Source organism: Neoarius graeffei, chromosome 10 (genome assembly GCF_027579695.1).
Source record: "Neoarius graeffei isolate fNeoGra1 chromosome 10, fNeoGra1.pri, whole genome shotgun sequence".
NCBI classification, from domain to species: domain Eukaryota; kingdom Metazoa; phylum Chordata; class Actinopteri; order Siluriformes; family Ariidae; genus Neoarius; species Neoarius graeffei.
This window is the reverse complement of record NC_083578.1, coordinates 42,061,564-42,074,172: the sequence shown is the minus strand read 5'-3', so window position 1 is coordinate 42,074,172 and position 12,609 is coordinate 42,061,564. Positions and strand designations below refer to the sequence as shown.

Below are 12,609 nucleotides of genomic sequence, written 5' to 3'. Positions count from 1 at the left end.
TAGAGTTTTAGCTGGCAACGGCGGATGGCACGGTGAATTGTGTTCACAGATAATGTTCTCTGGAAATATTCCTGAGCCCATTTTGTGATTTCCAATACAGAAGCATGCCTGTATGTGATGCAGTACCGTCTAAGGGCCTGAAGATCACAGGCACCCAGTATGGTTTTCCGGCTTTGACCCTTACGCACAGAGATTCTTCCAGATTCTCTGAATCTTTTGATGATATTGTGCACTGTAGATGATTATATGTTCAAATTCTTTGCAATTTTACACTGTCGAACTCCATTCTGATATTGCTCCACTATTTGTCAGCGCAGAATTAGGGGGATTGGTGATCCTCTTCCCATCTTTACTTCTGAGAGTCGCTGCCACTCCAAGATGCTCTTTTTATACCCAGTCATGTTAATGATCTATTGCCAATTGACCTAATGAGTTGCAATTTGGTCCTCCAGCTGTTCCTTTTTTGTACCTTTAACTTTTCCAGCCTCTTATTGCCCCTGTCCCAACTTTTTTGAGATGTGTTGCTGTCATAAAATTTCAAATGAGCCAATATTTGGCATGAAATTTCAAAACGTCTCACTTTTGACATTTGATATGTTGTCTATGTCCTATTGTGAATACAATATCAGTTTTTGAGGGCGGCACGGTGGTGTAGTGGTTTGCGCTGTCGCCTCACAGCAAGAAGGTCCTGGGTTCGAGCCCTGGGGCTGGCGAGGGCCTTTCTGTGTGGAGTTTGCATGTTCTCCCCGTGTCCGCATGGGTTTCCTCCGGGTGCTCCGGTTTCCCCCACAGTCCAAAGACATGCAGGTTAGGTTGACTGGTGACTCTAAATTGACCGTAGGTGTGAATGTGAGTGTGAATGGTTGTCTGTGTCTATGTGTCAGCCCTGCGATGACCTGGCGACTTGTCCAGGGTGTACCCCGCCTTTCGCCCGTAGTCAGCTGGGATAGGCTCCAGCTTGCCTGCAACCCTGTAGAAGGATAAAGCGGCTAGAGATAATGAGATGAGATATCAGTTTTTGAGATTTGTAAATTATTGCATTCCGTTTTTATTTACAATTTGTACTTTGTCCCAACTTTTTTGGAATTGGGGTTGTACACTGATTAAAGTCAGACAGCATAAAAGGGGAGGAGCTGGGGTGGAGGTGGGTTGCAAAATGGCCTGCAGAGGAAACAGCAAAGGTAGGCTGGTTAAAGCAGCTTAAATAAAGCACCTTATGACAGATATGCCAATAGAATGCATAGAAGGGAATCAGCTCAGCTGGCTTGAGATCAGCTGTAGTCAGCTGATGTAGCTGGGATTGAGGGCGGAGTTTGACTTCATGGCCTGCCAGAACTATGCTATGCTTGATTTATTCATTTACACCTCTCCCACTCTGCCCTCCTAGACATAGCTTTTCTACAGACTCAGGCTCCTGAGGCTAATTTGACCTTCTACCATCCATCCTTTGCAAAATTAGAATAACTCCCAATTCAAGATCCAAATTGTCTCCTTTTGAGGTAATTATGGGCAGACCATTCCCAACCCTGTGGACCAAAAATAATCCTGGTGTTTCATTTACAGGTGATCTGGACATGATTGTCTGTGATTACTTAAGCTTTGATTGAGAACTTGAATCGTATACATGGTGATGTCTGTGTCTCTCCCTCTGCCTGCAGAAAAGCCTACTCGCCCATTTCTTCCAGGTGATTGAGTATTAGTGCACAGCCTGAACAAGAACAGCTGACAAGAACAGCTGTCTTCACTGACCCCCAGCCACAGTGGATACACAGAAGTCATCTGAAAACGTGTCATCTTTTCTTGTTGACCTCTCACCTTTGACAGGAACAATTCAGCAATCAAGAAGTCCTTAGGGGACCTCTTCTCATCTCACCTTTTCTCATAACAATCACTTGTGGCCCATATGCTGACACAACTTGTGAATACCACTTCTATGGCTGTACCATTGCAAGACCTCGAACTTAAAGGAGATACGTAGAACCATGGCCTCACTTTTTGTTTATAAATACCTTGACAATAAATCTAATATAGTAATTTTTATGATTAAAATGATTCATGTAGGTAGCAGTCTGAGTGAATGACCTTGACATCTGTGACATCACCGCAGGAAGGCTATCGGTCTCATCGCCATTTCTGCTATACTAAAACACAGAGCTGACTGAAACTTCGAGCTTCCATTTTGAGCTAATTTATCACCATGCCATGTAGATGTGTTGCTGGCGGATGCGGCAACATGACAAAAGGTGGATTTATATTGCATTCATGGCCCAAGAATGTTCAAACTGCAAAGATTTGGATGCGTTTTGCGAGAAGTTCACGGGCACATTGGGTGCCTACGAAGTGGTCTCTCCTCTGCTCTGCTCTGCACATTTTACTGAAGACTCGTACAAGACTGATCTGTTGAGGAGCATTGACTATAAAGCCCACTGTGGCAGCAGGGGCGTGGTCAAGCGCCGGTCTGTGACAGGAGGGTGGAGTCAGGGAAGGTAAGTGGCAGAATCACTACACCTGACGTCAATTAACCTGTGTTTGTGTGTCTTCCCAGTGACCACGCCCTATTTAAAGAGGGAGAGCAGAGGAGCTTCCCCAAACCAGATGCCTGTTGTGTGTGTGTCTGTCTGTGTTTTTGAGCCAAGTTACTACTGAAAAGTGTGACAATAAAACGGTTTATCAACCTGAGCTCTGTCCTGCCGTCTTCTGTGCTCCGCCCATACATGAGAACTGCCACACCCATATTGAAAGAGGGTGCAGTACCAACAATTAAAGGAAAAGAAAACTACAAGAAAAGGAAAGTAAGTTCAGTTGCACCAGTTCTCCTGGAATGTGAGCCGAGGGTTGTTGCTAAAACCTGGGATGGAACAGAATGGGACGGAACATATTATTGCTCAGGCAGTGACCTCCCTGCAGTTGTTGCTAAAACCGGTGATGTCCCATCCTGTCCTGGGTTTTAGTAATTGCCTAAGCCGAGCAGTAATGGCGGAGTACTCAATATGGAGAAACTCGAGAATGAGTGGAGCAGCCGTCTGATTTCTCCGCTGGATAGGCTTGCCTCAACAGCAATATCTCATCTTGGAAAAATGTTTTCCAAGATGGCAGCGCCCTGCTCGGCTGCAGCTGCAGTGGATTGTGGAGATATAATGGCAGATATCCCAACCAGTTATTTCAATGGAAGTCAGCAACGTAGTTACTCCAGACCAGCATACGACCATCAGGCAATCCTAGATCTACGCAAATCCAGCAGCGGAGTACTCATAGAGGTGACCACTCTGGATCTTCTCCGTAGCCTTGGACTGCTACGTCAGCTACATCCAGCAGCCTATGGAGCAGTGGAACCTCATACCAGAGGAGTCCACCAGTGGAGGAGACGGAGACGGTGTGACAGACAGCGGAAGTGGGGATGCCGAGTGGGGCTAACAGCTAAGCTAAAGGCTAACCCGTGTAGAATGCCACTTCCTTCCATCCTGCTGTCTAACATCTGCTCCTTAGAGAACAAACTGGACAAACTAAAGCTGGAATTAACAACAAAACAGGAGGTGAGAGACTGCTGCGCCATAATTCTCACAGAAACATGGTTAAAACCATCCATCCCAGATGACGCCATTAGCATAGAGGGGCTAACAACATTCCGGTCGGGAATGGGGAGATAGTCTCAAGTCACTGCTCTACTGATGTAGAACTACTGACTGTTAAAAGCAGGCCCTTTTATTTACCCCGGGAATTCACTATTATTATCATCACAGCAGTGTACATTCCGCCCAGTGCAAACACCAGAGAAGCCCTGAATGTCCTATACTGTTCCATCAGTGAACTGCAATCTACACATCCTGAGGGAATTTTCATTGTGGCAGGGGACTTTAATCAGGCCAATATGAAAACTGTTTTTCCTCACTTCCACCATAATGGATTTTGCAACCAGGGGAGAGAACGCGCTGGACCTGGCTTACAGCAACATCAAAGAGGCATTCAGGGCTGCACCTCGCCCCCACCTTGGCTCCTCAGACCATCTCTCTTTGATGCTAATACCTCCATACAAGCCCCTGCTGATCAGGAAAAAACCCACAGTGAACCAGGTGAGGGTCTGGCCTGCAGGAGCTATGGAAGCATTACAGGACTGCTTCGAGCACACAGACTGGGACATGTTCAAGGCAGCTGCAACAGACAATGATCTCACACAGGTGGAGGAGTATGCTGAGTCTGTCTCTGCATTCATTCAGAAGTGCATGGAGGATGTTAGTGTGATCAGAAACATCTCCACATGGGCCAATGAGAAACCTTGGATGACCAGAGAGGTACGCGCAATGCTGAAAGCACGGAATGTTGCTTTTAAATCTGGCGACATGGTGGCACTCAGAACAGCTAGAGCCAACCTGAACCGTGCCATAAGAACTGCAAAGCATGCCCATGGCCAGAAAGTACAGGACTTCTTCCATGACCCCACGAAAGCCACACGAATGTGGCAGGGTATCCAAGTCATCACAGACTACAAAGCTACTCCTCCCCCCTGCGACGACAACATCAACTTTCTCAACAAACTCAATAACTTCTTTGGGAGGTTTGAGGCACTCAACACCACTCCTGTGAGGAAATTTATTCCTCGCCCTGATGAGCAGCCAATCAGTCTGGACATAGCTAATATCCGCAGAACCCTGAGGAGAGTGAACACACAGAAAGCAGCCGGTCCTGATGGCATACCAGGATGGGTGCTCAAAGAATGTACTGATCAGCTGGCTGGGGTTCTCACGGACATCTTCAACACCTCGCTGATCCAGGCTGTGGTACCAACATGTCTAAAGACTGCTACAATCATCCCGGTGCCTAAAAAACCCATAATCTCCTCCCTCAATGATTACCGCCCTGTAGCACTCACCCCCATAATGATGAAGTGCTTCAAGAGGCTGGTAAAGGACCACATTGTCTCCAGACTCCCCCCCACACACACACATTCGACCCGTACCAATTTGCTTATCGCCCTAATTGCTCCACAGAGGATGCCATCTCCTCTGTACTCCATCTGAGCTTAGAACATCTGGAAGGGAAGGACACACATGTGCGGATGTTGTTTTTGGACTTCAGCTCGGCATTCAATACCATCATCCCACAGCACCTGGTGAGCAAACTGGCCCCTCTTGGTTTCAGCTCCCCCTGTGTAACTGGCTGCTTGACTTTCTCACCACCAGACGACAGTCTGCGCGGGTGGGCAACAACACCTCCAGTGTCATCTCCCTGAACACCGGCTCCCCTCAGGGCTGTGTCCTGAGCCCACTGCTGTTCAAATCAAATCAAGTTTATTTGTATAGCGCTTTTAACAATAAACATTGTCGCAAAGCAGCTTTACAGAATTTGAACGACTTAAAACATGAGCTAATTTTATCCCTAATCTATCCCCAATGAGCAAGCCTGTGGCGACGGTGGCAAGGAAAAACTCCCTCAGACGACATGAGGAAGAAACCTCGAGAGGAACCAGACTCAAAAGGGAACCCATCCTCATTTGGGCAACAACAGACAGCCTGACTATAATATTAACAGTTTTAATAGGTATAACCCTCAACTGTCCTCATGGGGCCGTCCTTCACAGGAGCGGTGTGATAAAACTCCGACCAGACACAGGGCACCAGGATGGATCAAGCAGGTCCGAGGGGCAGAAGAGGCCAGCATCTCAATCCCAGGATCAACATGTAACTCAGAGGGACAGATTGGGGGGGGGGGGGAAGAGAGAGAGAAAGAAAACACGTTGTTAGGTATGCCCTAAAAATGACAAGTATTAAATCTGTGTGGTAGGCTCGCAGAGACGAGAGTCTTTACATCAGGCATAACACACAACAATGGCATGTTAATATGGTAAAAAATATCATGACCTGCTCTGGCTGGATGCTTGATTGGGTGATGGGAGCACACTCCTCAGCAATGATGAGATGCAGATGGGACCCTTAGGGCTGGCCGAGACAATTCAGTTACATTTCACCGGGTCTGGGACATGCGAAAGAATGTCTGACGGCCGATTCCCTGCAGGCTACGATAGCCAGTCGAGGTCTCCACCCTCTCCACCAAAAGATTTCCTGTTGACTCCATGTAACTCAGAGGGACAGATTTGGGGTGGGGGGGAGGGAAAGAAAACACAGGTTGTTAGGTATGCCCAATGTCACCTGAATAAGTAGGAACAGTATACATATTGCACCGAGTACAAGCAGGGACTCCGGCAACTAACTATGACAGCATAACTAAAAGGAGAGAGCCAGAAGGTAACACAGGCATGAGGGAGCCCCGGGACATAAAGCAGCAGCCACTACACCGTCAACAAACTCGAGTGAGCAAGCGAGTGGGGACTGACAGCATCCATACATCCCAGTTTACCAAAACACTCTATGTCTGAGGACCCTCCAGATCTACTCCTTTACCTCATAAACACCATTAACAAAAGGCTTGACTAAACAGATATGTTTTCAGCCTAGACTTAAATGCTGAGACTGTGTCTGATTCCCGAACATTACTTGGAAGGTTGTTCCATAACAGTGGGGCTTTGTAAGAAAAGGCTCTGCCCCCTGATGTAGCCTTCACTATACGAGGTACCAGCAGATAGCCTGCACCTTTTGATCTAAGTACAGTGGTGCTTGAAAGTTTGTGAACCCTTTAGAATTTTCTATATTTCTGCATAAATATGACCTAAAACATCATCAGATTTTCACACAAGTCCTAAAAGTAGATAAAGAGAGCCCAGTTAAACAAATGAGACAAAAATATTAAACTTGGTCATTTATTTATTGAGGAAAATGATCCAATATTACATATCTGTGAGTGGCAAAAGTATGTGAACCTTTGCTTTCAGTATCTGGTGTGACCCCCTTGTGCAGCAATAACTGCAACTAAACATTTCCGGTCACTGTTGATCAGTCCTTAGAGGAATTTTAGCCCATTCCTCTGTACAGAACAACTTCAACTTTGGGATGTTGGTGGGTTTCCTCACATGAACTGCTCGCTTCAGGTCCTTCCACAACATTTTGATTGGATCAAGGTCAGTACTTTGACTTGGCCATTCCAAAACATTAACTTTATTCTTCTTTAACCATTCCTTGGTAGAACGACTTATGTGTTTAGGGTCATTGTCTTGCTGCATGACCCACCTTCTCTTCAGATTCAGTTCATGGACAGATGTCCTGAAATTTTCCTTTAGAGTTCGCTGGTATAATTCAGAATTCATTGTTCCATCAATGATGACAAGCCGTCCTGGCCCAGATGCAGCAAAACAGACCCAAACCATGATACTACCACCACCATGTTTCACAGATGGGATAGGTTCTTTTGCTGGAATGCAGTGTTTTCCTTTCTCCAAACATAATGCCTTTCATTTAAACCAAAAAGTTCTATTTTGGTCTCATCCGTCAACAAAACATTTTTCCAATTGCCTTCTGGCTTGTCCACGTGATCTTTAGCAAACTGCAGATGAGCAGCAATGCTCTTTTTGGAGAGCAGTGGCTTTCTCCTTGCAACCCTGCCATGCACACCATTGTTGTTCAGTGTTCTCCTGATGGTGGACTCATGAACAATAACATTAGCCAATGTGAGAGAGGCCTTCAGTTGCTTAGAAATTACCCTGGGTTCCTTTGTGACCTCACCGACTATTACACACCTCGCTCTTGGAGTGATCTTTGTTGGTCGACCACTCCTGTGGAGGGTAACAATTGTCTTGAATTTCCTCCATTTGTACACAAGCTGTCTGACTGTGGATTGGTGGAGTCTAAACTCTTTAGAGATGGTTTTGTAACCTTTTCCATCCTGATGAGCATCAACAACGCTTTTTCTGAGGTCCTCAGGAATCTCCTTTGTTCGTGCCATGATACACTTCCACAAACATGTGTTGTGAAGATCAGACTTTGATAGATCCTTGTTCTTTAAATAAAACAGGGTGCCCACTCACACCTGATTGTCATCCCATTGATTGAAAACACCTGACTCTAAGTTCACCTTCAAATTAACTGCTAATCCTAGAGGTTCACATACTTTTGCCACTCACAGATATGTAATATCGGATCATTTTCCTCAATAAATAAATGACCAAGTATAATATTTTTGTCTCATTTGTTTAACTGGGTTCTCTTTATCTACTTGTAGGACTTGTGTGAAAATCTGAAGATGTTTTAGGTCATATTTATGCAGAAATATAGAAAATTCTAAAGGGTTCACAAACTTTCAAGCACCACTGTAGGTGTGGTGGGTCACAGAGGATCAGAAGTTCACTCAGGTACTGTGGTGCGAGACCATTTAGTGCTTTAAAGGTCAATAGTAGTATTTTATAATCAATACGAAATTTGATTGGGAGCCAATGCAGTGTGGATAAGACAGGCGTGATGTGGTCATATTTTCTAGTTCTAGTAAGGACTCTTGCTGCTGCATTTTGAACTAACTGGAGCTTGTTTATGCACTTATTGGAGCATCCAGACAGTAAGGCATTACAATAATCCAACCTGGAGGTAACGAAAGCATGGACTAGTTTTTCTGCATCATGCAATGACATTAAATTTCTTATCTTAGCAATATTTCTGAGATGAAAGAAAGCTATCTGGGTGATGTTATCAATGTGAGTTTCGAATGAAAGACTGGGGTCAATAATCACTCCGAGGTCTTTTACTGCTGCACGTGAAGAAACAGAAAGGCCATCCAGAGTTACTGTGTAATCAGAAAACTTACTTCTAGCTGTATGTGGTCCTAGTACAAGTACTTCAGTCTTGTCAGAGTTAAGTAGAAGGAAATTAATAAGCATCCAGTGTCTAATGTCCTTTACACATTCCTCAATTCTATTAAGCTGGTGTCTCTCATCAGGTTTTGCAGAGACATACAACTGTGTGTCATCAGCATAACAGTGGAAACTAATACAATATTTACGAATAATATCGCCCAGAGGTAACATATATAGAGAAAAAAGCAGTGGACCCAAGACAGAACCTTGTGTTCACCCTGATGACCCATGACTGCTGTCCCAGGTCCACTAATAACCATATTGTGAAATTTGCAGATGACACAACAGTAGTGGGCCTTATCCAGGGTGACAATGACGTGGCCTACAGAGAGGAGGTGATACACCTAGTGGACTGGTACAAAACCAACAACCTGGTCCTGAATGTCACCAAAACCAAGGAGATCATCGTTGACTTCAGGAGCAGCCAGCCCACTCACACAACACTCATAATCAATGACACAGCAGTGGAGAGAGTCAGCAGCACAAAGTTCCTGGGGGTGCAGATAATGGACACTCTGACCTGGTCCCATCACACCGGGGCCCTTGTGGCTCAGAAGTGCATGCACTTTTTGTACTGGATAAAGAAGGCACATCTCCCCCCTCCAATTCTCACCACTTTCTACAGAGGCACTATAGAGAGCATACTGACTTGCTGCATCTCTGTCTGGTTAGGAGCCTGCAAGGCCTCTGACTGGAAGTCCCTGCAGAGGGTGGTGAAGACAGTGGAGAAAATCATCGGGACTTCACTTCCTTAAGTACAGGATATTGCAGAAAAACGCTGCCTGACCAGGGCTCACAAAATCAGCAGAGACACCTTCCACACCCACTATGGACCGTTCTCACTGCTGGTTTCTGGAAAGAGGCTATGCAGCCTCCGGAGTAGAACAGCCAGGTTCTACAACAGCTTTTTCCCACATGCCATAAGACTGTTGAACCGAAATAATCCCCACCACCACCACCACAACCACCACAGCAATATACTTTATATTCAGGCAATACAATTTATACTGTATATAGGACTTTATACACAGTTTTCTTTTATATATATATATATATATATATATATATATATATATATATATATATATATATATATATATCCATCCATTATCTGTAGCCGTTTATCCTGTTCTACAGGGTCGCAGGCAAGCTAGAGCCTAACCCAGCTGACTATGGGCGAGAGGCAGGGCACACCCTGGACAAGTCGCCAGGTCATCGCAGGGCTGACACATAGACAAACAATCATTCACACTCACATACACACCTATGGTCAATTTAGAGTAACCAATTAGCCTAACCTCCATGTCTTTGGACTGTGGGGGAAACCGGAGCACCCAGAGGAAACCCACACAGACATGGGGAGAACATGCAAACTCCATACAGAAAGGCCCTCGCCGGCCGCTGGGCTCAAACCCAGGACCTTCTTGCTGTGAGGCAACAGTGTTAACCACTACACCACTGTGCCGCCACATAAATTTTTTTTCAGGTAATATACTTGCTGCTGTTTCGTTCTGCACTACACTGAGCCAAAGCAACGAAATCTCATTCTGATGTGTATTGTTTGATGCAAATCTGAATGATAATAAAGAAAGTCTAAGTCCCTTATGTGGAAGTGAATGAACGGAGAAGTGAATGAACAACTGAAAGTCAGATTGTTTCAAGACAATCGGCCACTAGGTCGGCCTTCAAGAAGCAAGAACACAGACGGGTAAGATGCGACTCTCATTTGGATACAAAACAACAAAAACAACACTTGTTTACCTGCATTTAGATTAATACATGTAACTTGTATTGTGTATTTAAGTTACCGGTATAAGTTTATTTAATTTGCTTCAGAATGTGATTGTCACAGTTGATCTGATTATTTAATTAGCCTTTTACATTTTATCAGTGAAAATGCATGCATGTACATGTATGTTGCATAAGTTATAACACCTATCCTGTTTTAATGAGAGTCAACCCACAATCAATGAAGTCAAATCAGTCTTAGTTGAGCAAGTCGGTATTTCTTACTTTCACCATACATTTTTATTCATATGACTTTGATCTATAGCTGTCAAAGGCCTCGGCTTTAAAAATGGTTCCTGCTGTGACGTCACGCACTCGAGGCTGGCTGGCTTAGCGGGGCAGCTCGAATGCCAACTTTGCGGTTGATTTTAACTCTCAAAAATATATATATTTTTTATTCCCATTTATGTAGCATACAAGAGTCAAGGATGGAGATACTATCCACTCAGAAATGTATTTTAAAATAAAGGTTCTGCATATCTCCTTTAGAAGATGAGGAAAGTCCAGTGTGATTGAGCATGCATCAGATCCTTTCAGGATCTAAGAGGGCATTGATGGAGATATCTGTTTGGCATTCTTGAAACTGATACAAGCTGTTCTGATTGCTACTTGTTTTGGCTGGTTAAACTGTTGAGATTTATTTTCGCTCACACATCTGCTCTATGCTAAATGAAGGTTGTTGTGACCAGAAATGTCTCTCTTCTTTCATAAGTTGATCCTAGCAAGTGATGTAATGTGACATGACCCATTTATATTGCCTCGTCCTACATAGATAACTTGGCTTCATCAATCACATCATCATCCAATCATATCGATACAACACACACTCTTGAATATGAATATATACTCATGTTTGTCTTACAATAAACTGAGAAACATCTCTGAACAACATTTTCTTTTCTGAAGTCATGGCTAATGTCCTTTTTTCTTGACATGATGCAGACACACACCTCCAGAACATCAAACTGCCAACAGTTCTGCTTTCATAGAGGTAGCCACACTTCTTGATGATTAAGTAATCTTGTGCATTTCATTGGTAACATCTGCTAATTACTCTCATTACAAACATGGATGTAGGAAGGGTGTACTAATTTTTTCCTCACCTGGTTTATGAATGTTGGCATCCTGTTTCAAAAAAAGATGACGAAAAAATGATTTTTAAAAAGGGCCACACAATTATTGTTATTTAGGCCCAGATAAATAAAACATAGAAGTGAAGGAGGGTGTACATTCTTTTTCCCATGACTGTATGTTAGTGCAGTATGTCAAGATAGTGAAAAGACAACATGTACCCTATTATTTATTCCTCCCCTTCCCCATATCTTATTCTGATTCTTTTTTATATTTGTATATGCAAATACCTAATTTAATTTATCTAGAAGTTTTTCTCTATTTCTATTCTCTCTTTATCCTGTAACGATGCTACTGGAATTTTAATTTCCCTGAGGGAACCCGCCCAAAGGTATCAATAAAGTTCAATCTAATCTAATCTAATTAATTAAAATGTGGCTTGTCTGAATGTGACTTTTCAAAATATTAAAATACCCCCAAATCAGTCTGATATTTCTAATATTAAATGTAAAATTAAGTTAAATATAAAATAATTGAAAGAGACAAAGAAAGACATTGTGAGTTTCTCTCATGACCCCATTTGTAAATCAAGTACTTGTAAACAGCATATTTAGGTACCCCCTGTGCTGTGGACATATTACAATATGATAAATCAAAGGACTTCTGAAAGAGTTGATGCAAAAGTAACAGGAGTTAAGAAGGTCAAAAGAAGACTCATTCTTTTTGGATCCAAGAAGACAGACATGAACTTTGGAAAGGAAGCACACAGACAAAGCACAAAATTTACTCAAGCAGTTAGTTTCCGTTAAAGTTAACACCAAATAATTTCTGTCTTTAGAACTGGGGGGGTGGAAAATACCTTTCTTCCCATCTCCAGATGTGAATTCATTCTTGAAATATTCCTGGATGGAAACACACACAATAAACAAATAGCATATTATTTTTAGATATTAAATTGATCTGTACATTAAAGTTTGTGGAAGGATATTCAAAATTATAAGCATTACATGACTGATATT

At 43.4% G+C, this 12,609-nt stretch overlaps 1 protein-coding gene across 1 annotated transcript in view; it reads right to left on the bottom strand.

The window, feature by feature from the left end:
- The window catches only part of upb1 (ureidopropionase, beta), a 435,926-nt gene that overhangs the window by 55,825 nt on the left and 367,492 nt on the right, over positions 1 to 12,609 (bottom strand). Inside the window, exon 8 of the mRNA XM_060930788.1 lies at positions 12,450 to 12,492. Within this exon, the coding sequence (XP_060786771.1) occupies positions 12,450 to 12,492 (43 nt within the window). The remainder of the gene's footprint in view (positions 1 to 12,449; positions 12,493 to 12,609) is intronic.